We start from the raw sequence: 20,995 nt of genomic DNA, 5'->3' as shown, positions 1-20,995 counted from the left end.
CTGTGTTGTCACACTTTCTCTTTCACACATTATTACATACAAATGCTAGTATATGTGCAGTCAGAAAAGGACCTCTTAAATCAAAGTATAAATTCCTAACACGGCTGGTGTGGATTCATTCACCAAAGCTTTTACCTGCTTTTTCACTCTACTTGAAAGCCTCACATCTGATTTCATGCTGAAGGGCTTACAGAAATAACTAGTTAAAAACAAAATCACATGCTGAAAAGTGGGCAGTGTTGTCCATTGGTTAGAGCAGGGGACTTGACATCAGGATTTTTTGATTCTGTTCCCAGCTCTGCAGCTGAGTTGTTGTGGACATCACTTAACTTCAGTTTATCCATCTGTAAATTGACTGTTGCCATACATGTCTAACTTCCAGGACTCTAGTGAGCATTAATACATTAACCTCTCAAGCTCTGAGCTCCTCACTTGAAGGGTGGTATAGAAAGGCAAAGCACTATCTTTTAATTTCACATATAACAAAGCCCATTCAGCTATGATCTATCATTGTTTCTGCATAGAGCAAAAATTCTTTCATGTAGCTTTCATTCCTTCTCCCTTTGTAGGTGTTCCAGAGACGGCAGAATGGGCTGACGGATTTCTTTCGAAAGTGGACGGATTACCGCGTTGGCTTTGGAAACCTAGAGGATGAGTTTTGGCTGGGTAATGCCCTCACCTCTTTGTCTGTCACTGACACTGTCAGCCAGGCTGTGATCAGTGGACGCTTTGCAACTTTCAATCGGACACTTATCTCTGCAAGCTTAATTTCCATCTCTCTGTGTCTGCGTATCATTAGAGAGGTTATCTGTCCATCTCCCCCCTACTGATCTGCTTTTCTTCACCCTGGTGTTTCCTCGTTTGTTCTGTCTGCGCTCATATCATTAGCGATGTGTCATGTGGAGGAAATGTGACATAAAAGGAGACAACAAATCAGGAACTGCTGCACCTTTGTGAGGTGGCACAGTAGGCATTTTCACTGGCCTTTCACTCATAGAGACCTGGTTTTAAATCTCCTTATGTCACAAAAGGAAATGAGCATGGCCATTCTGTCCAATTCCCTGGAAGGCTTTTGTCTGCATTATAAATACACTCTGCAATTTAACATGATTAGTAATTTCTTCTCAGAAGAGGCCCAGGCCTAGAATGGTGGAAATTGAGGAATGAGTGGGCGAGGCATTGGCAAAGCTCTGTGTGAGTGGTGCATATACAACTAATACCCTCAATGGATGGCTGTAACTGGCATTGCTCATCCCTGACCGTAATGAGTGAGAATATTCACCTGAGGAAATTTAAAAAATGGATATTGATGATTTAGCATTGCTTCAGACTGGAATGCTGTCACACAGGGACAGGACTAGTGCATGTACATACTGGAGGTGGGCCTAAGCTGCAAACACCCTACAAATTTAAGGTGTTTGGCATCAGAAGCCAGATTCGGATTTTGCAAATGATTCCTACTACAATGAGTCAAACCCCAAAACTCCAGACTTAGTGATGCTAGAAATCTGGGACCAGACCTGCTTTCAATGGCTGGATCCCGTCTCTAATAAGTACATGACTGTGTCTTGTTCCATGCGTAAGTGTAAAGTCGACATTCAGTCACTAAGGGCAGAGACATGAACTGAGGCAGCGTGGCTTTTCTTTTGCTTGCCGTGCATTTTCACTGAGCCCTTCATCTCCTTCCACTTTCCTCCCAGAGATGCCATCAGCTACCAGATCTCACCTGAACCCTCTGCTTTTCTCTGCAGGGCTGGACAACATTCACAAGATCACATCACAGGGACGCTACGAGCTACGAATAGACATGCGAGATGGCCAAGAGACAACTTACGCCTATTACGACAAGTTCTCCCTTGGTGACGCCAGGAGTTTGTACAAGCTCCGGATAGGAGACTACAACGGCACTTCCGGTACACACGGTCACTAACAAGCACCTAAGTGCATTAGGAAGCTTTCTGGACTGGTGGGTCTGAAACACCTGCAGTGCATAAGCTTGAGCAGTGTGAGGAAATCCCAGCACCCAAAGGATTAATTCCCTTCCTGGATGCTGCTACCACTCTGGCCCATCCAAATAGACACCCTTAGTTGTCTCTGCTTCCTTGTGAGTAATCAGATAAATCAGTATGGTAATCACTAGGAGGCACATGTTTAATCAGCATATGGAATTTTCCATGGGGGATGAGCAGTACTATACAACACCCACTGCTGTTCATCTAATCGGATCAATAATGAGAGCTGGTGCCTCGTACTACAATAATAGCGGATCAGCCCGTTAATGTCACGCTTCCATATCAACTGAAAAGCTGAAGTCATCCATGTAGTACCATGATATATGTGCCAAACATTTGCTGCTTTTGCTAGAACGTTAGCCCAGCCGCTGTTCTTGGATGAGACAGAACTGCTAAGCTTTCCCCATCACAATGTTGGCATGGCGATGTTCTAACATTGAAATACCTTGGGTGGGGGAGAACTCACTTCCACAACTAAGACTAGACATTTCAATGAATAACAAGATTAGCCACAGCTTGTCAGACTTAGGAAGCCGGGTCTAGTGGTTAGCAGAAGATCATGTTTGGGTTACCGGGAATCAGGCAGGAGCCAGACACACCAATCCAGACAGGGTCAGGCACGACTCAGGTCACCAGGAAGCAAGCAGATCAGCAGCCGAAGCACTGGGCAAGGTGTCCGAGCAGCTGCTACCTAGGGCCTACTTGTGCAAACCATTTCCTGTGCCTCTCTTTGGGTTTATATAGCATGCCTTGACCAATCAGAGCTTCCGGTGTTCCTCCAATCAGGGCTCCCTGATGTCACTTCAGGTTTCATGCTTTCTCCACTCAGTCAGTGAGTCGCAAACTACTGGGTGCGAGCAAGGAGGTGCTAGATGAGTGGGAACCCTGCAGCCCCAGGTTCAAAATGGAGGGGGGAGTCAGGATACAGCTATACTAGCTTGGATAAAAATGTCTAATGACCATAAATGCCCAGACTCCAGGTACAAGGCAACCACTTTCTTCTTGGGGCTAGCAAGAAAACCTCCACCATATGTAAGATGCAGAACGGTCCGTGCCTGTAAGACATCTAGTATTGAGGCACCTAATTGCCATTGAAATCAAGGGGAGTCAGGCACTTCAATACTTTTGAGGATCCTGGCCTATGTTTGTATCATATCTAGGAGTCTGACACTCCTCTCCTATCCCCAACTGGCTGAATTATAATGCAACAAGTCCCTTTGTGCTTCAAACCCTTATTAATAATGGCACAGAGGGGAACCCCCTTTTTGTTCCCAGACAGTACATTTCCCTTGGGTTTTCCCACATGTGTGTGTACACACATGCACAGCTCTGTGTTCTTTTTTCAGGACTATGCATAATTAATATTTTCTGGTCTCTTTGGTATTCTCTTGGGGCATCACAAAGAGTTTATTCGCTTCTTATTACCCATCATGCATTTAGGGTTATTTTGGAAACATGACAGAAGTGAAGCAGAAGATGGGCCCAACCCAAAGACCCTAGATCAGAAAATCTCCCAACTATAGGAAAGTTCACATCAGGATCCAAACTCTGCAGCCAACACCTGCCTACAATGAGCCAAACCACCTCCCCGGATTTGAAAAGCCCCAAACTTTGCAAACTCAGGCTTATCTTTAATTACCATATTCATTACCCTTTATTTTTTGAGCCAGTCAGACCACAATTTGAAGGGACCAATGTTTAGAGGGAGAAAACGATCTCTTTGGCCAATGGGAGGAAACAGAAACCCTTCATCAAAGCAGTTATGGGCCCTTGCCTCACATCTACATCTAGATTTCCAGTTCTGGGCTGTTTGGATCCAGGAATTTGCTTTAGCCTCTTCTAAAGCCATGAAATTCAGAACTGGACCTGGTTGCAGGTTTTCACCATCTCCAAAGCCCAGAGGGGTTCAGATCCAAGGATCTAGGTGTTGTTCAGGTCCATCTCTACCCCAGAGTGTCAGCAGAAAGATCTAGGATCCATAAGGTCAGGTGTTAGAAACTCAAACTAATCTTATTCCCGTAGCATTCTGCCAGTCTTCAACTCTTTGAGCCGGGGAGCTATAGATTAGCAGAATGAACAATGTTATTGCATTATTATAATTTACTCACTGTAGAGAGACTAGCCAGGCCTGACTTGGGAGTCGTGCTTACACACCACAGGCACACCCCTGAACGTGTCCTCACAGCGTCTCTCTTTCGACAGGAGATTCACTCACCTACCACCAGGGACGTCCGTTCTCCACCAAGGACAGAGACAATGACGTTGCTGTTACAAACTGCGCCATGTCATACAAAGGTGCCTGGTGGTATAAGAACTGCCACCGGACCAACCTCAACGGCAAGTACGGCGAGTCCCGGCACAGTCAGGTAAGCACGGAACCACACAACACAGAGATGGCACTTCTCATAACCAGGAGCCCTGAGGTGCCTTTCCCTGACCCTTCCCTTTCATTACACTGGGCAGTTTCCATCTGGTTTCAAGAGGGAAACTTTAAAGCAATGTCTCTTGCCTTATGAGTGGGAGATGCAGGAAAACTAACGAGTTAGCACATTTGTGAAAGCAGCAGGGGGATAACAAGCCAGAGAGAGAAACCTACACATTTCTTGCCGAGAATAATAACCGAAGCCGCTGCATTAAAGACTCTTTTCTTTCTTCCCACTTAACTTCCAAGTTCAAACATGTTTCCTTCTTTTTCCCCCCTCCACCTGTTTTGTTGTTTTTGCCCTGTGCCTTGCTCACCTTCCTGCCCACAGGGGATTAACTGGTTCCACTGGAAAGGCCACGAGTTCTCCATACCCTTTGTGGAAATGAAGATGCGACCCTACAACCACCGTAACATCTCGGGAAGGAAACGACGGTCCCTACAGCTGTGAGCCAGCAGGAATCCTGTCCCTCCCCACCCCAGCCCCCCGACCTTTTCTGTCATTCGTTTGTATTTTATAATATGAAAAGGGAAAAGAAATACTTCCACTCTGAGCTAGCAACCTGGTCCATAGGAGTCCTGGAAGGGCTGACTGAGCGGCTGGTAGGCTTTGGAAAGGGAAGGACCTCAACACCTTCCCTGTGAAATGCCAAGTGCCCGCTCCCCCTGCCCACAATGTGGAAAGAGAGAGAGAGATGGATTTTTAGTATTTTTTTAAAAGACTTATAAATCCCAGATGAACCCCATAGGACATGTTTTTGTTGAAGGTGCTCCCTCACCACCATCTCTGCTACAGCAGGTCCTCCTTCACGCTGCAGGTCCTTTCAGCCAGGGATGGCGATGGAGGCTGGCCCGGCCACGCGGTGGGGGCAGGCTTGCTTTTTGGCTGAGCTGTTGGACTAGGGCCTGCAGCTGAGGCGGCACGTAGCACCAGCCACACCTGGGCAAGAGGGACCACACATAGTGCCCTGTCCTTTGATCATAGTCAGAGGCAACAAGTCTGATGGCCCTTCATCCCAGGGACAGACACTCCACCTCCTCCCTGTCATACCAGCCAAGGAGAGCCTGCTCCCCTGTCTCCTCCCCAACATAATGCCCAATCCCTCTGTTAGTCAAGATGATGCAGCTGTCCCTCTCCCTTTGACCAAGAACACACAGTGTCCCTTATCCCCAGGAGCACACTACATGACGCACACATACACAGTGGAGAGAAGTGAATTTCATGCTTGCCATTGTATACTGGGTTACTGCAAGTCATAGATCTCACAAGGAGCGTGAGATGCTTGTCTGCATTGTATCCATCTCTCCTTTCCTTTAGAGCGATCACTGCCTACTTATGAATCCCACCATCACCATGCTTCTAACATGCCCAAGGTCGCCTCCTATTTATGGTAGGTGCATGGGTAGTAACAGAATGGATGGTGCACAGCATCTGCCTGTAGATGGGAGCTGCTCTAGTGTTTTCTGAGGTACAATGGTGACCCATCTACTCTGCATGTTGACTTCATCATAAACCCTTTGGTGGGTTTTTGCTGTTATTCTTCTAAGGCCTAGCTCAGGGGAGAGGGGAGGAGAGGAGAGGAGAGAAGAAATCAGACAAAACAGCTTCTAGGAATCTTTAATGTCATTCTGAAGTAAGTCCATTTAGGCTCCCCTTTCACTATTAGTTTTACGTACAGTAATGTTGTGTCTCGTAGTTGTTATTGGTCCTAAACCAAAGAGTATTGGAGGAAGAGCAGCGAGCAGAAGAACTGGCAAGTGGCTGCAGTTCATCCTGAAGCTTGCAGAGATTGTAAATTGCAGCCGTGTGCTGTGACATCTAGTCATCCTGTTTGTGTTCCCTGGGGTTATGGAGGAAGGATGGTTTGGGTGGTTGAGGCAAAAGACCTCAATGTAGATTCTCTTCCCACTGGCCTCCTCTGTGATCTGGGTGAGTCACACCGACTCTGTGAGCTGTTTCCACCAGCTCTCCACGGGGAACTGAACTCTTCCCTCCCTCACAGTGTTGTTGCGAGGCTTAATTCATTGATATTTGTAAAGCACTTTCAGATCCTTGGACGAAAGGCCCCATATATGTTCCAAACACCATGTTTTCCCTCCTTATAAAGAGACACCGCCCTGGTTAAAACCTGGTATTTTAAAGCTCTATCCCATCCCTGCCTGTTGTTACTAACAACACCTTTAATTATTAAAAGTGATTTTCAAATACTGAATTTACTCCTTAACGTTGATGCTGCTTATGTTTTGCACTTTAATCAGTTTGGCCAATGAGAACAGACCAGGCGCTTTCCCCTGCTGTGTCCCATGCACTAGCACAAGGCAGTTATGTGTGAGTTCACCGTACTGTAGAGGAAAGGTTACCGGGGACTATCGCTATTTGATAGTGGGCCTGAGTCTCGTTTACACCAAGGCCACTTTGCACTAAATTGCAGTTTACAGCCACTTTCAGAAAGCATGTAAAGGGGCCTGAATGGAACAGAGAATTCAGGACAGAGTCTCTTTAAACAGATTCAAGGAGTGTGACTAACTCCCATCCAGCCCGTGTCCAGTGGAGCAACAGGAGACTAATCAGGAAATGTAGTCTCCCCCTCCCCCATGCCATGCATTGGGACATAAAAACCTAAATAACCCTGGGTTCAGGATTAGGTACAACCCTCAACGCCCTGGCTGTAAGGTCAAGGGGAAAGACCCCCGTCTGTTGCTAGTCTAGTCTGATGGAACAGTGCTGCATCTTCCCCATCCTTCAGACACTCAGTTGCCTCTTCCAGTGATGTGGCACTGGTATGGCCCAGCATTATAAGGGCACTAAGTCTTGCTTTCAGTCCTGAACCCAGGGGGTTTCCTGCCCGTTGAGCACATGAATGGGTGAGAGGGTGGTGCTCAGCTAGGGGTAGTTCTGCACATGTGTTGGATGTAGAGATGGATACGCAGCCCACTGAAGCCAGCACAGTCTCCTGTGGATTTTAGTGGGCTTTGTACAAGGCCCTGAGTAAATCACTATGAACCAGAGGAGGTCTAGGGAGATCAAGAAGGAACAAGAAGGCCTCAATGAAGAACTAGACCTGGGCAGGGGGAGTAGGATGGGATGAGACTCTCATGAGAGGTAGAAAAATCTCTTCTGTCCTTAGCGTATCACTGTGGAATTCCAAAAGCCAATGAGAAGCAGCAGATAGGGCTGATGGAAGTTTAGGGAAATCCTTAGCAATTATTTGTATGAAAACTGCCCCCACCCACTGGCAGCCACAAACAAGAAATGACAAGGCCGGGTGGTTTAACAGTTAGAACTAAGTGCAGCAACTGAGAGTGCCCTGGCTTCAATTCCCACCTGAGGCAGTGGCTCTCGGGGTGACTTCAAGTTGGACAAGTCACTTGGCTTGATCGGGCTTTCATTGTCTCCACTGTCCATTCAGGTGGAAGCAAGAAACCTTGCTGGAAATGCTGCTGCTCAGCACTAGTGATCCAGCAGAGGGAAAGAAAACAACCAAAAAAACCCACTATTCTAAATCACAACCACAGCCGATCTTATCCCCATCCCTTCACAGAAACTCAGATTGATCTTTCTTTCAGCCTAGTGTTACTGTAGGTATCATTTCTCCAGGAAAGGATCATTATTCTCTCAATATACTTCCCCACCACACACCCCTTCATAGCTGCCTCCTAGTTGGGATGGGAGGGTCCTAACAATAGGACTCCATTATCTGACCAGCAGAACACACTGCAGGATGAAGGGCAATTTTCAGTCTATCTTCTGACCCTAGCGTATCCCACGACAAGTCACACCAAAGACTTAACATGAGGTTACCAATGCTGCATCATGGCACGAGGTTTTGGCAATCAACACCGACATGAAAAGGAATGGGCAGTAAGGGGTAGCCAGGGCAGGCTGAGCACTGAGCCCCTTGAGTAGGGATTGTGCCTCATTTTATCCATACATGGCACAAGCTAAAGTTTTTCAAACTACCTCTTGCCTACTCTGAGTTGAACCTGGTTTTATTTCTCTGGCGCTTGGTGGAAATTCCCTTCTCTCCATCCTCCCACTTCCCTTGTAGCCGAGAGGCTCAGCAAGAGCTCCCACCTGGAGTAAGTTGCTGAGGAAGCTTTGCTTCTTCCTTCCTCTTCTTCACCATCTCAGCCACTCTACATGCTGTCTACCTGTGTAGATTCCCAGCGCTGGCCTTCATGCTAATCAGAGACCACCTTCCCTCAGGACCACTGCTGCTGCCCCCGCCCCCCATCACCCTCAGTCTCTGAGACTATTAGACCCCTCAAAGGAGAGGTGCCTATAATGTTACATTTCTGGTGCCTTGGGGGTATCCTGGGAACACCAAGGCAACCAATCAACAATGAATATCTGGCAAAATCTGGCCATTTTTCTTCATGAAGACTTGCCCGTGAACAGGCTGCAATTAAAGGTTTAGCTAGTCGTTATGTGCAAATTGTGTTTGGCACTGGTGCTATGGGATTAGCCACCCGATTAAACATGGCCTCTTTTCTTGCTCCCTCATTGGATGACCTTTTATATAAACTACTTTTCTGGCCAAAACAAATGTGGTTTTCTCACCCAATTAGTTCTGCTTCGTAACTGAACTAATCTTGGCTTGAAAATGCACATGAAACAAAACTTGACTCCTACAAGCATTCATAAGAAACTAATACAAGAGGGAGCAAACTCAACTGAAGGTAAATTCTATACAGAAGTTGCTGAGATGGTCATGGCTTATTGTCTCCCTATTTATCCAGCTCTCGTCCTGAGGAGATCACTGAGCTCTAGGCTGGACCTCTCTCTAGGCCTGGTTCCCCCCCACCGAAGTCAACAAAAAGACTCACTGATTTCAGTGAGCTCTGGCTCAAGCCTTTAACTCACAAAGAGCCAGAGGCCTCCATGAAGTCAAGAGGAGGTGTTCCACACACAGGGCTTGCAAGATCAGACTCAGGATTTGATTTGAAATGAATTTGAAGTAATGGTCCAGACTGAGTGATGTGCAAAAGAAAAACTCTCAGCATCAGTAGTGAGAAGGGAATTTGGGGTTTGCCCTGGAAAGGGCTGAGCATGCCCTATGGCTATTGACTCGAATGGGAGCAGAAGTCCCTTGCGTGGCAGGATTTTAATATTCTTTCCCGAGGTGTGTCAAGGTTCCTCCCCCACTCTGAACGCTAGGGTACAGATGTGGGGACCTGCATGAAAACCTCCTAAGCTTATCTTTACCAGCTTAGGTCAAAACTTCCCCAAGGTACAAAATATTCTACCCTTTGTCCTTGGATTGGCCGCTACCACCACCAAACAAATACTGGTTACTGGGGAAGAGCTGTTTGGAAACGTCTTTCCCCCCAAATACTTCCCAAAACCTTGCACCCCACTTCCTGGACAAGGTTTGGTAAAAAGCCTCACCAATTTGCCTAGGTGACTACAGACCCAGACCCTTGGATCTTAAGAACAATGAACAATCCTCCCAACACTTGCACCCGCCCTTTCCTGGGAAATGTTGGATAAAAAGCCTCACCAATTTGCATAGGTGACCACAGACCCAAACCCTTGGATCTGAGAACAATGAAAAAGCATTCAGTTTTCTTACAAGAAGACTTTTAAGAGAAATAGGAGTAAATAGAAGTAAAGAAATCCTCTCTGTAAAATCAGGATGGTAGATACCTTCCAGGGTAATTAGATTCAAAACATAGAGAATCCCTCTAGGCAAAACCTTAAGTTACAAAAAAGATACACAGACAGAAATAGTTATTCTACTCAGCACAATCCTTTTCTCAGCCATTTAAAGAAATCATAATCTAACACATGCCTAGCTAGATTACTTACTAAAAGTTCTAAGACTCCATTCCTGGTCTATCCCCGACAAAAACAGCATATAGACAGACAGACAGACCCTTTGTTTCTCTCCCTTCTCCCAGCTTTTGAAAGTATCTTGTCTCCTCATTGGTCATTTTGGTCAGGTGCCAGCGAGGTTACCTTTAGCTTCTTAACCCTTTACAGGTGAGAGGAGTTTTCCTCTGGCCAGGAGGGATTTTAAAGGGGTTTACCCTTCCCTTTATATTTATGACAAGGTGCTATAAGTAAGATAGGGAGGAAATGTTCTTTGTATAACACGTTCCTTTAAGCCAGGGCACTAGAGTCCCTCCTGCCCTTGAGAAGAAGGCTAAACTCTCACTGAACTCTCTCATTGTGGAAGAGATGCCTGTACTTACAACAAAGTACCTGGCAGCTGTTAGACAATGAGCCCTGTTCAGTAGTGCTAGCAAGGATATGAGGAGAGAGCGGAAAGGCTTTCTGAGGGGATAGACTTCCTTTGCTCTGGCTGCTTTAGTGACTGAAGAAGTGGAAGTAGAGCTTAGCAGCTGTATCTTTTCTGGTCGTGGATGAACCTCCATAAGGACTGGGTTAGGTTTGGCTAAGAGTGCTTTGAAGGCCAGATGTTTCCCCAAACCACGAGCCAGCAAAAATCAAGCTGGAAATCTCTTGAGAACAGGCTGTCTTGGGGCATCCTGCTCCTAACCAGGCCAGAAATTATATTATTCCTATGTGCGTCATGCCTAAAGGCCACAACCATGATCGGGGCCCCAACGGTTCAAGAACTTGCCTGGGGGTATTTCAGCATTTCTGCTTCTGGTCCCATCTGCAATTGCAGAGAGGCCTGAATATTAAACACATGGGGCTGTGAGGGGACTTTTTCTTACAAAGGTTCTGTTTGGGTTTGGGTCAGCTTTAAGGGAAAGCTCAGCTCCATTCCTATTTCATCTCAGCCAGTTCACCCACCCTCACTCTGTTATTCATTCTGCAGTGGTTTAAGAAGTGCCTGAAAAAATCAGGAGCTAGTGAAGAGAGAGCTGCCTTTCCTGGCTTTGCTAAAAGCACATAAACGTGAGGAATCCGGTGATAAAACGAGGCCCAGTCCTCTCCCGCAGGCAAGAAAATATTCATAGGATGAGCTCTGAGAGTTTGTCAGAGTTAATTGCTACCCAAGGAGTTTCAAGAAACCTTTGCCTTCGTGCCAGTTTATAACAGCAATACCCTGAGGGTCTCAAATCACATCACAAACATAAATGAACTAAGCCTTCTCCCTCCAGCATTATTTGTCCCCAATTCAGAGCAGAGAGAACTGAGTCCCAGGAGACAAGGGGTGGGTGGGGGATGAGGCGGCTGAAGTGACTTGCTGAAGGTCACACAAGGAGCCAGATCCTCACCTACTGGAAACTGGCACATCTCCAACTTCTCTGGAACTAGGCAGTGTAACAACAGCTGAGGGCATGGCCTAGCAGGTCTGGTTTGTACTGGCTTTATATCACCAGGTATTTATGTGATAAATCTGACCTTCACCAATCTGGGAAGTCCATGTCTAAAGAGGACTTTTCCTCTGAAGGTGTCCACAGCCCTGCGTGGGTAAATGCCACACTACAGGGCAGCCTGTGGAACATACTGTACAGGTCATAGGTCAAGATACCCCTCAATGCACATAGCCAAATGAGTGACGTCTATCAGTCCTTGGTTCCCTATTGATGGCTCAGATGTCACATCTTCACAACAGCAGTACCAGGACTGAAACGCTGGTTGCTAAGGTGTGCATCAGGTCCAGACGACTGGGAATTAAAATATCAAGGAGCAGAAACTGCAACTGAGCTCACCGAAGGGTGAGGCCATCTTCTCGAGCTATCCGTGGAGACACACGAGGAAGGAATGTTTTTGTCATTTCCTTTGGCATCTCAGGTTCACTTCCTCTCACCCTGTCATGGAACAATTAGCAGTGACAAATACCAGCCAGAAAATAACAATGCCAACAAACCAGTTATATAGCCCCTGAGGCTAGAGAAACAAGGCTAGCTCAGGTGAGCAAAGCACAGAGTATGAGTGGCCCCTGTGGGGAGATAGGAGAAGTGCAATTTATTAAATCCCAGTGGGAGCTCTTGTCCTTCCCTCTTGCCTCATCCTTCCTTCCTATAGGTCAGGTAAAGTCAAGGTTTGGTTCAGTCTTCACCCCCTCCCTCCTGACAATTTTCTAGCGCACTAAAGGTGCATGGGACAGCAGCAGGAGGATGGGGGCAGGTCTATTGGCCTCACTGCTTAATACATTTTCCTGGGCGTGTATTTACGCTATACATGAAGATATACATATATACACATATTAATACAAGCAAACAAGCTCACCAGCCTAAGTGTAGTGCAATATGTCAGTAACTGACTCCGGACACTGCCAAAAAAGTGCTCATCTGTTCAGATCCCCTTCCCCGGTCCCCCTAGGAAATTTGCTCAGAGGCATTGATTCTCTGCAAGAGAGAGAGGATCACATTCCACACACCAGGATGGTCTCCTTTCCCAGCTGAAGGCAGCACCCCGGGAAATTCCCCCAGCTGCCCAGCATGATCTCTATGTTCCTACAAATAAGGCAGATGCCATGGGTCGGTACTGTAATAAACATTTCCCCCAGTTTATTATGGGCCTGCCTGACAGCGCTTACTTCTTGTCCTGCCTAGGAACTAGATAAGCGCTTGATGGAATTTTGGTACCCTTTAACTCCACATAATCTGCTACACCGTGCTATGGAATATGGCTATGGCACTGCTGTTTCAAAGAAAGGGGAGGGGGCCAGCATCTTTCAGTGAGAATCCACAGGAACAGACCCTCCTCACTCTCCACCTGGGGAGACAAACTCTGAACCCTCCAGACTTCGGCCGCTGGCACTTTTTCAGGGGGTGGCAAAAAACAAACAAACAAAAAAAAAAAACCCGGCCCCCACCGCCTTTGTACATACATTACTCTGGAATTGTGTTTATTATTTAAAAAAGGAAGAAAGGAGGCAGAAAGCTCCCCCACACGAACTGAACTAAATCTACACAACTGAAGCGGGGAGAGAAAACTTAACTGCCCTCCCAACGCTTGTTGGCCATTCTTAACTAGTATTTTTAGTCCTGACTGCTCTTAGCCTATGTATAGTTCCTTTTTTTAAATGCATTTTCTATTACGTTAATAAAAGATTCCAAAGGAGCAATTTGTGTGTCTGGTCAGTGAATGAGGAGAACTGCGAGGACAGAGACTGACAACTCCTTTCCATTCAGCCCTAACCCGAGCTCCTGATCTCTCCCCCTTTACCCTATCCTCTGGGTCTGGCAAAGAGATTTTCTGTTGTGCCTTCTCTCACTCTCCTTGATTCACCTCTCTTTCTGACACTTACTCCTTCTGTTTCCCAGGAGACACTCTTTCTGAGGCCCCGTCTCTGCACACACGCGCACGCAGCTCCAATCTAACTAGACTGGCTTGTTACTAAATTGACCTTAGCCGCCCAAACCCATTTAAGAAGCATCCACGCAAGGGACTTGCAGTGATTTAGCTCAATCGATTGAAAACCCTTTTTAGTACAGTCAGTACAACTTCTGTGCAGACCAGCCCTAAGTCGCTCCCTCTCTGCCCCAGATGAATGGCAGCTGGATCAAGCAGGCAGTGAGTAGGAGCCAAATGGATCCTGTATTTAACAAAATGAAACAGCTCCACCAATTGAATGTCCAGTCTTCTCCTGATTCCTAAACTCCCTCCAGTGTTCTCTAGAAAGAATTGCACTCACTCCTGGTCTGCTCAGCCGGCACTGGATGCAGCTTCCCCTTTCTCTCCCTGCTTTTTCTTCTCTCTGCTTTTTTGTCCCCACTCTCTGGCATCCTCTGTCTAACTTGCTCTTTCTTTCTTCCTTCATTTGCCTCCCTCTCACCATCTCATTCTGTGCCTTTAACTCCCTCCCCCTACCCCACCTTGTTTACACAGATGTGTTTTGTTTCAAAGTGTGCCCAATTCTCCCCTACCCCCACCCCCCCCCCAGCCACGTGTGAAGCCCTTGGCACTGCTCAGTGCCAGACTTTGTTCCTGCAGACTGTGCAGCATGAATCACCACATCGGGCCCTCTGAGGCCAACTCCCAAACCAATGGCATCCTCAGCTAGCACAGGCCCCCATCCCAGTCTGCACCACTGCCCATGCTGTGCCTCACAAGGTGGGGGCACCCAGGTCTGAGCAGCTGCCAAACAAATGAAAAGCTGGCATAGGGGCAAGGGGAGGGGAAATATCAAGGAATCCAAGAGAGAGCGCACACATACAAAGCTCCATTGCAGTGCGTGTCAGAGCGCACCAACTTGAACGCAGCTGAGTGCTGGCTAAAAATCAGACAGCTGTTACCAGTCTCCAGGGCAGGGACGGAACAGGGCAGCTCTTCTGAACCAACTTGCAAAGGGAACAGACTCCCCGCAAGGCTGTTTGTTTGTTTGTTTAAAAAATCAGCACCACAGGTGAAATCCCATGGTTACCATGAAGAGATTTCTGCGAGAGGAGGACAGTATCTGGCCTGCTAAACAGCCACAGCGGCTTGATACTGCTTTGTAAATGATCTAGGAACGTTAGGCAGCGTATGGGCAGGTGTGCACAGCCCCACACAGCCCTCTGTGGCAAGGAGTGCACACACAATCCTCCCCCCAAACTGATCATCCGAGGATGGGGCACTCCCTATTGCTGGTGGCTCCCAAGCCTGGGGCAACGTGGCAGTGTGTCGTCTGATGGCGACACAATACACTGTGCCGATGAGACTGGGGACAAGAAAAGAAACATCACTCACAGGCGTCTACCAGTCCCCCAGCTGCTGCTGTCATGGGACTCTGGGGTTCCTGCCTCCCCACCTCAACACCCCAAGTCCTGGCCTGGCAGCTCCCTGGAAGCCTAGCTCCCAAACCACCTTCTGTGCCTGGATCGAGGCACTTTTCCCACCACCATGGCTGGCACCGTGGCTGGCACCTGGTGCTCCTCTTGCCTCTTCCTTGCAGCACCAGTATTTAGCCTCAGCTGGGAAGGAGAATCCACACCAATGCAAAAACAGCAACAAAGGCTGAAGGTCTGGGGCCTCCCCGGAGGTGTCTGGAGTACCCCCCAAGCTTCCCTGAACTTTGGGAGACTTCAGGAGAGCTCATAAAATACTGTGCAAAAAAGTGAAACTGCTCCTAATGTTCCCCAGCACTCTGGGGCAGTGTTGTGCTAGGCACTGTACAGACACGCCAGGAACACTAGCCCTGCCCCAAGGAGCTGTATTTCACTGAAGCTTGACAGGCGAAGTCACATTCTATTACAATATCTGCCGATGTGCCCCAGGGCCACCAGGCCTGGAGTCCCACAAGAGTAGCCAGTGCTACTGTCCTTGACAGCAATTAAAGCAGTGTCTTCCCAGCATTCCTTGTGTCAGCCCCTTATAACCAGCCCCACCATTCAACCCCAGAGCATGATCTCCTGTCTCCTTACACAAAGGATACCGGGCTTCTAGGGGAGTCTCTTTTCTAAAGCCAACTCTCACAATAGCCTTCTTCCTATGCAGCCATGCCACCTTGTACAGAGACTGGACAGCCAAGGGAGTGCAGTACTGTAGCATCAAGCTTCCCTTGCTGTCTCTCCCAAGTTCTCTCTTCTTCCTTTCCCTGTGTCTCTCCAGGTTGTTCCCTTCCTTTCTGAATGCCTCTTCTCCCCTTTGTTTTTCAGTTTTCCCTGTAAATAAGCCCCACCTACATCTCTGCTCTTGCCTTCCTCCCTCCATTCTTCTTTCCATCCTTACCCATCAGGCCCTATCTCACCACCACCACCACCACCACCACCCCATACCATGTGTGATATCTTCAGGGCAAGCAAACAGAGGAGTTAGATTAAAACATAGAATACTCCTTTTGGGAAGGCTGCAATGTAACACTATTTTATTTCTTAAAATCCAGGATCTTAACACACAAGAACTAAAAGCACAGAGACACAAAACAGGCTGCTCCCTAAGGCAGACACACAATTCACCCCAGCTTGCCATAGGCTGGCTCTTTGCAGACTGCCTGCTGAAAGACCCAGACTGAATATATCCTACAGAGCGCCATAGCCTGCAAGCAGGAGCAGGAACTCCTGAGAATTTAAGTGATAAGTTTATCATTTTAAACACAGTTTTCAATATGCCACAGCCAGGAGGGAGGAAGGAGCTCAGAGGGTCATTCTCTTGTCCCTGAGATCTTTCTCCACTGAGCTTTCTGGGTGGGTGTCTCACCATCTGTTCTCCCCTCTCCTCTACAGCTTCCTACCTCAGATTCCCCTTCTGGGAGAGTCTATGCATCACCAGCCAGAAGGGAGCCAGCAGGGAAGCCCTGGGGGAGCTGCAGCCTTCAAGCCAAGGCATGGGTCCTCTCCCTCTGCTTTTAGCTTTGCTCCCCTTGGCTTTAACACTGACAGTTAAATCAGCCACCTCTGGAGACTCAGTTAAAGTCTGTCACTGAGGTCGGGACTTTCCTGCCTCCTAGCTGGTCCCCTACAGCAAGCAATGCATCGGCACTTGCACCCTCAAGTCCCCACTGCACAGCTTACCTTTCTTCCCATGCTCCCCTCCACCACCCTCCCAGGCTGGAAGTCCGCCCCCTTCACCCTCCCTGCCCACTCCTGCTGTTCCACATTGTCACTCTTCCCCCACCTACTGTTCCACTGCCCTTTCATCCTCTCCCCATGCCACTGCCTCATACCCCATGCTCCTGCACCCCCTTCCCTTCTCCTCCTCCTCATGCTACTGCCCACCTCCAGTAAACGCGTTACTCATATGCACAGGTCCAGCCCAGGCAGAACCCGTGCAAGGTTCTCCCCACAGTACACCCCAGGTTTGACCTGTATAAGGAGATGATGGAACTGGACTGAGACCAACAATGACAATATCAACTCAATCACAATACTGTCTCATTGTTTCCTTGTCTTTCCCGTCTGTCTGTTTGCATCCAGCCATTGTCTCTTGTCTTATTCTTAGATTGGTAGCTCTTTGGGGCAGAGATCTTTGTTTTTACAGCGCCTAACACAATGGTGTTTCATGTACCAAGTGCTGAATAACCATGAGGACTCCATGTTTCACTACAACTTAGCTGGCTCTTTATTAAGTGAACTGTTAACACAGGTGCTCCAGCTGGAGCTGGCGTTCCAGCCACATGCACAAAGACTGACTTCCCAGTGCCACCTCCAAATTCTTCCCCCTGCAGCCTGTGCTCCACCCTCCAAGTCCCATGCAGGTTGCTACAAATGGGGTCCAGGTCCATGACTGGGGCCTAATACAAATAATAAAAAGGTAATCACTCATTTCCAGCCAGCGCAACCCAATTCAGCTCTGCCCCACCTTTGCCCCTTCAGAACTACTATATAAATAACTTAAAACATAAATTACAGACTAAGCAGGGATGAACTCACCAAGTACAGTATGAAAGTAACCAAGCATAGCATCTCAACATGCACTTAGCACACTGCACACTACACAAACTATAAAACCCCTCTACAGGCAGCACCCCTGTCCTTCCCCCTAGCCCCAGCTTTCATTCATCTTCCCTTCTTATGTTGCTAGGTCTAATTTGATTGCTGATTTAAAGGGGCAGCACCTTGTGCTATTTACTTACACGTAAAGTGCCATGCCTGGGTGACATATGAATAGAAAAACTGGACAGAAATTTTCCATTGGAATGATTTCCCGGCAGAAAATGCCATTTCCACAAAATAAAAATTTTTATTTTGCTGAAAACTTGATTTTCTGTCAGAGTAAATTGAAATTAAGTATTTCATTTCAGGTCAGTTTGATCCACATGGGAATATTTTGGGGGTGTTTTTTTTAACTGATCTTAAATGTTTTGTTTTGAATCAGTTCAACAAAATATTAAAATGCATTTCTCTATCAGCTAGCTGCTGGATGGGAGTTGTAATTCAAGCCCCCATTCTCTCCTGAGCTGATCTCCCTGGAGGACTACATCTCCCATAATGCAATGTGGATAGCCAAATGACTCAGCTGCATGGTGCATTATGAAAGATGTAGTCTGGCCAGGGCTCATAGGAGAAAATGTGGGGGAGGGGCATCAGACTCCTGAATGACAACTCCCATAAGGCAATGTGTCGCAGTGGGAAAATGCAGTTTAGCATTGAACTGACACAAAATTCTGTGTGTTGGATCAGTTGAATAAACCAGAAACATTTCAGTTTGGGGAATGTCAAAATGTTTGGTTTCTATCAGAGATGTTGAAATGAAATGTTCTGATACTTCCCCATGGAAACGTTTCAGAATTTCCATTCTGTGAAAAATTTCAAGTTTTTGCCCCACTTTGGAATGAAAAACGTTGAACATTTCAGAACATGTCCGATGGAAAAAACAAATCTCACTCAGCTCTGATAAACAGTAATTTCACATTGGCCATGCAGATGTCCCACGGCCTAGGTGGGAACAGTGACTGAAGGTGAAAGTCTCTACTCTCTGCCTAACGCCTAAGAGATCTAGCCCCACACTTGGGTAGAAAAAATAATCGATAAACAAACTCCCCTTCCCAGTGCCCACACAGCACATGCCGCACAATCAGCGGTCAGGCTGTCCTTCTAGGCAAGACCTCACCACATCTCAATCAAAGCCAATCTCCTTTCCCTTCAAAGCCTGCTGGGCCAGTAAAAAGTCCTTTGCAGTTGAAGACAAAGTGCCCTGAGCCTGCAAGTAGCATGTGGTTGAAACGTACGGATGCTGCAGCTGCTGCATTTCTGGTGTACAGGGCCTCACCCTTCACTTCCTGCCCAGCTACGAAGTGTTTAGTTTAGTTTGTCTCAAAACCACATCTCCAAAGGGGACCTGAACAGTGATGACACATGGGGCACAGCCTGAGCTGTTTTAGTCCATTTATTACTACACATGTCCTTGACAAGAGGGGCCTGCAGCTCAGGTTAACCACTCCTCAGGTGAACTTACTCTTTTAGTCCTCCTAGCAAAGAGAAGGGAGGGAGAAGTTGACAGTCCTGAAAACAACTATCTATGGAGAGGAAGGGTGTTGATAATTTATTTTGGCTTTCTAGTTCCCCTTGAAAAGAGCCCAGCCATGCAGAAACGGCTTGCAGCATCAGCCGCAAAGGAGAGAAAGAACTTAGCTTCTCCCAGAGGACCCTCCTCCTCCCACCAATGCACAGCCCCCCCTTCCCTCCCACAGGGGAGAAGAGGTCTGCTGCTCAGCTGTGTAGTGTCCACATTCCCAGAGGCAGTGGTTGCTCTCAGGAGATGATGGGGGTCAGAGCTGCAAGACATGAGCAGCCGGAGAGGTGGATTTCAGGGCAGGGTCTTTAAAGTGTTATGGGCTAGTTACCTCCCTGGGAACTGCCACCAGAACATTGAGCTTCTTCACCTAAGGGTCTAAGTGGCTTTTGTTTTCTCTCCCGGAAGGTTTTCCCACATCTATAATGCACCCCCAGACCTCGTGACCGAACAAGAAGTGGGATCCTTGACAGTCCCATATAAAGGGAAGGAAGTGGGCCCTAATGAGATTGGTATAGAGTGCAGAGGAGCTAAATTAAGCAGGAACACCACAAGATGATGTCACCTGTCTCCTCTGTGGCATATACAGAAACAGGAGGAGTATTCCCTCAGAAATACTCTCCCCCACCATGACTCATGCCATGCTGGAGCCTAAAAAGTTATTTCTACTCCACATGGCACATGCTGCTGTTAGAGTCAACATCAGCATGGCCACTGAGTTCGCCAGCAGCGGGATCTAGCCTGTGGCACACAGTCACTGTGCACCTGCTCTGAACATGTCAGTAAAGCAGTGGGTAAAGCAGAGCTGGTTGGCATAATTATTTAAGACTTCCAAAAGGCCTTTGGTTCTGCACAAGAGGCTACGAAAGAAGCTCACAACCTCCTGTGCGAGAGGCTAAACATTCTCATGGACCCAAACTTGGCTAAGAGACAGGAAACAAAGAGTAGGAATGAATGGCTGATTTTCATCATGGAAAAAGGTTAACGGAGGGTGCCTCAAAGTTCCATACTTGGTCCCATGGTGTTTAACGTATTTATTCCTGATCTGCAGTGGGTAGGGGAGTTGAGAGGAAGCAAAATTTGCAGATGACAATTTAGGTTGATCAGGGCCAGAGAGAATTGTGAGGAACGAAAGAGACATCAACTGGTTAGATGAATGGGAAACATGATGGCAGATGAATTTCAGCGTGGATAAATGCAAAGTAGTTCAGATTGGCCCTTCCCTAGAGACTGCGCTGTGATGTGGTGGGAAGGCATGTGTGCACCAAGGGACCTGGGAGCTATACAACGGGCAGTTTTAATTCCTGGAAGGGCCACCCAAGCTAGACAGGTTGAAGGGAAGGGACCAGCTGAAAAGCACTCCAGGTTGCAGGTTCAGTGATTGACCAACAACCTTGTAAAAAACCTGAGTTCTAGAAACACAACAAGGTAGCCATTCCGGCAAACAGCGTGATAGACAGGGATGGCGGAGCCTTGTTCACACCTTAAACTATGTCAGGTAGGACAGTAAAGATTCAGAAAGCAGATTAGAGGGGGGAAATTAAACTATTCATACACCTGACAGGGTTCTAAATTACTGTATCAGCTCAGAAAAGGGGATTGGGTGTCCCTGTAGACAGCTCAATGAAGACTGAGTTCAATGTGCAGCTGTGGTCAAAAAAGCACACAAGATGTTAGGAGGCATGAGGAATGCCTGGTGAATAATACAAAGCATATTATAAAGTCTTTTATATAAAAGCAATGGTGTGGCCTCATCTGGATACT

At 47.4% G+C, this 20,995-nt stretch overlaps 1 protein-coding gene across 3 annotated transcripts in view; it reads left to right on the top strand.

The window, feature by feature from the left end:
• TNR (tenascin R) overlaps positions 1-13,424 on the top strand; it is a 294,303-nt gene extending 280,879 nt beyond the window's left edge. For all 3 annotated transcript variants that reach the window (XM_048860526.2, XM_048860528.2, XM_048860529.2), the window contains 4 exons: positions 570-666; positions 1,752-1,913; positions 4,215-4,378; positions 4,766-13,424. In XM_048860526.2, coding sequence (XP_048716483.2) covers positions 570-666; positions 1,752-1,913; positions 4,215-4,378; positions 4,766-4,885 — 543 coding nt within the window. In that variant the 3' untranslated portion in view covers positions 4,886-13,424. The remainder of the gene's footprint in view (positions 1-569; positions 667-1,751; positions 1,914-4,214; positions 4,379-4,765) is intronic.
• The last annotated feature ends 7,571 nt before the right edge of the window (positions 13,425-20,995 follow it).

This window comes from Caretta caretta, chromosome 8, assembly GCF_965140235.1.
Source record: "Caretta caretta isolate rCarCar2 chromosome 8, rCarCar1.hap1, whole genome shotgun sequence".
NCBI classification, from domain to species: domain Eukaryota; kingdom Metazoa; phylum Chordata; order Testudines; family Cheloniidae; genus Caretta; species Caretta caretta.
The sequence above is the reverse complement of the archived record's forward strand: the minus strand, read 5'-3'. Positions and strand labels throughout refer to the sequence as shown.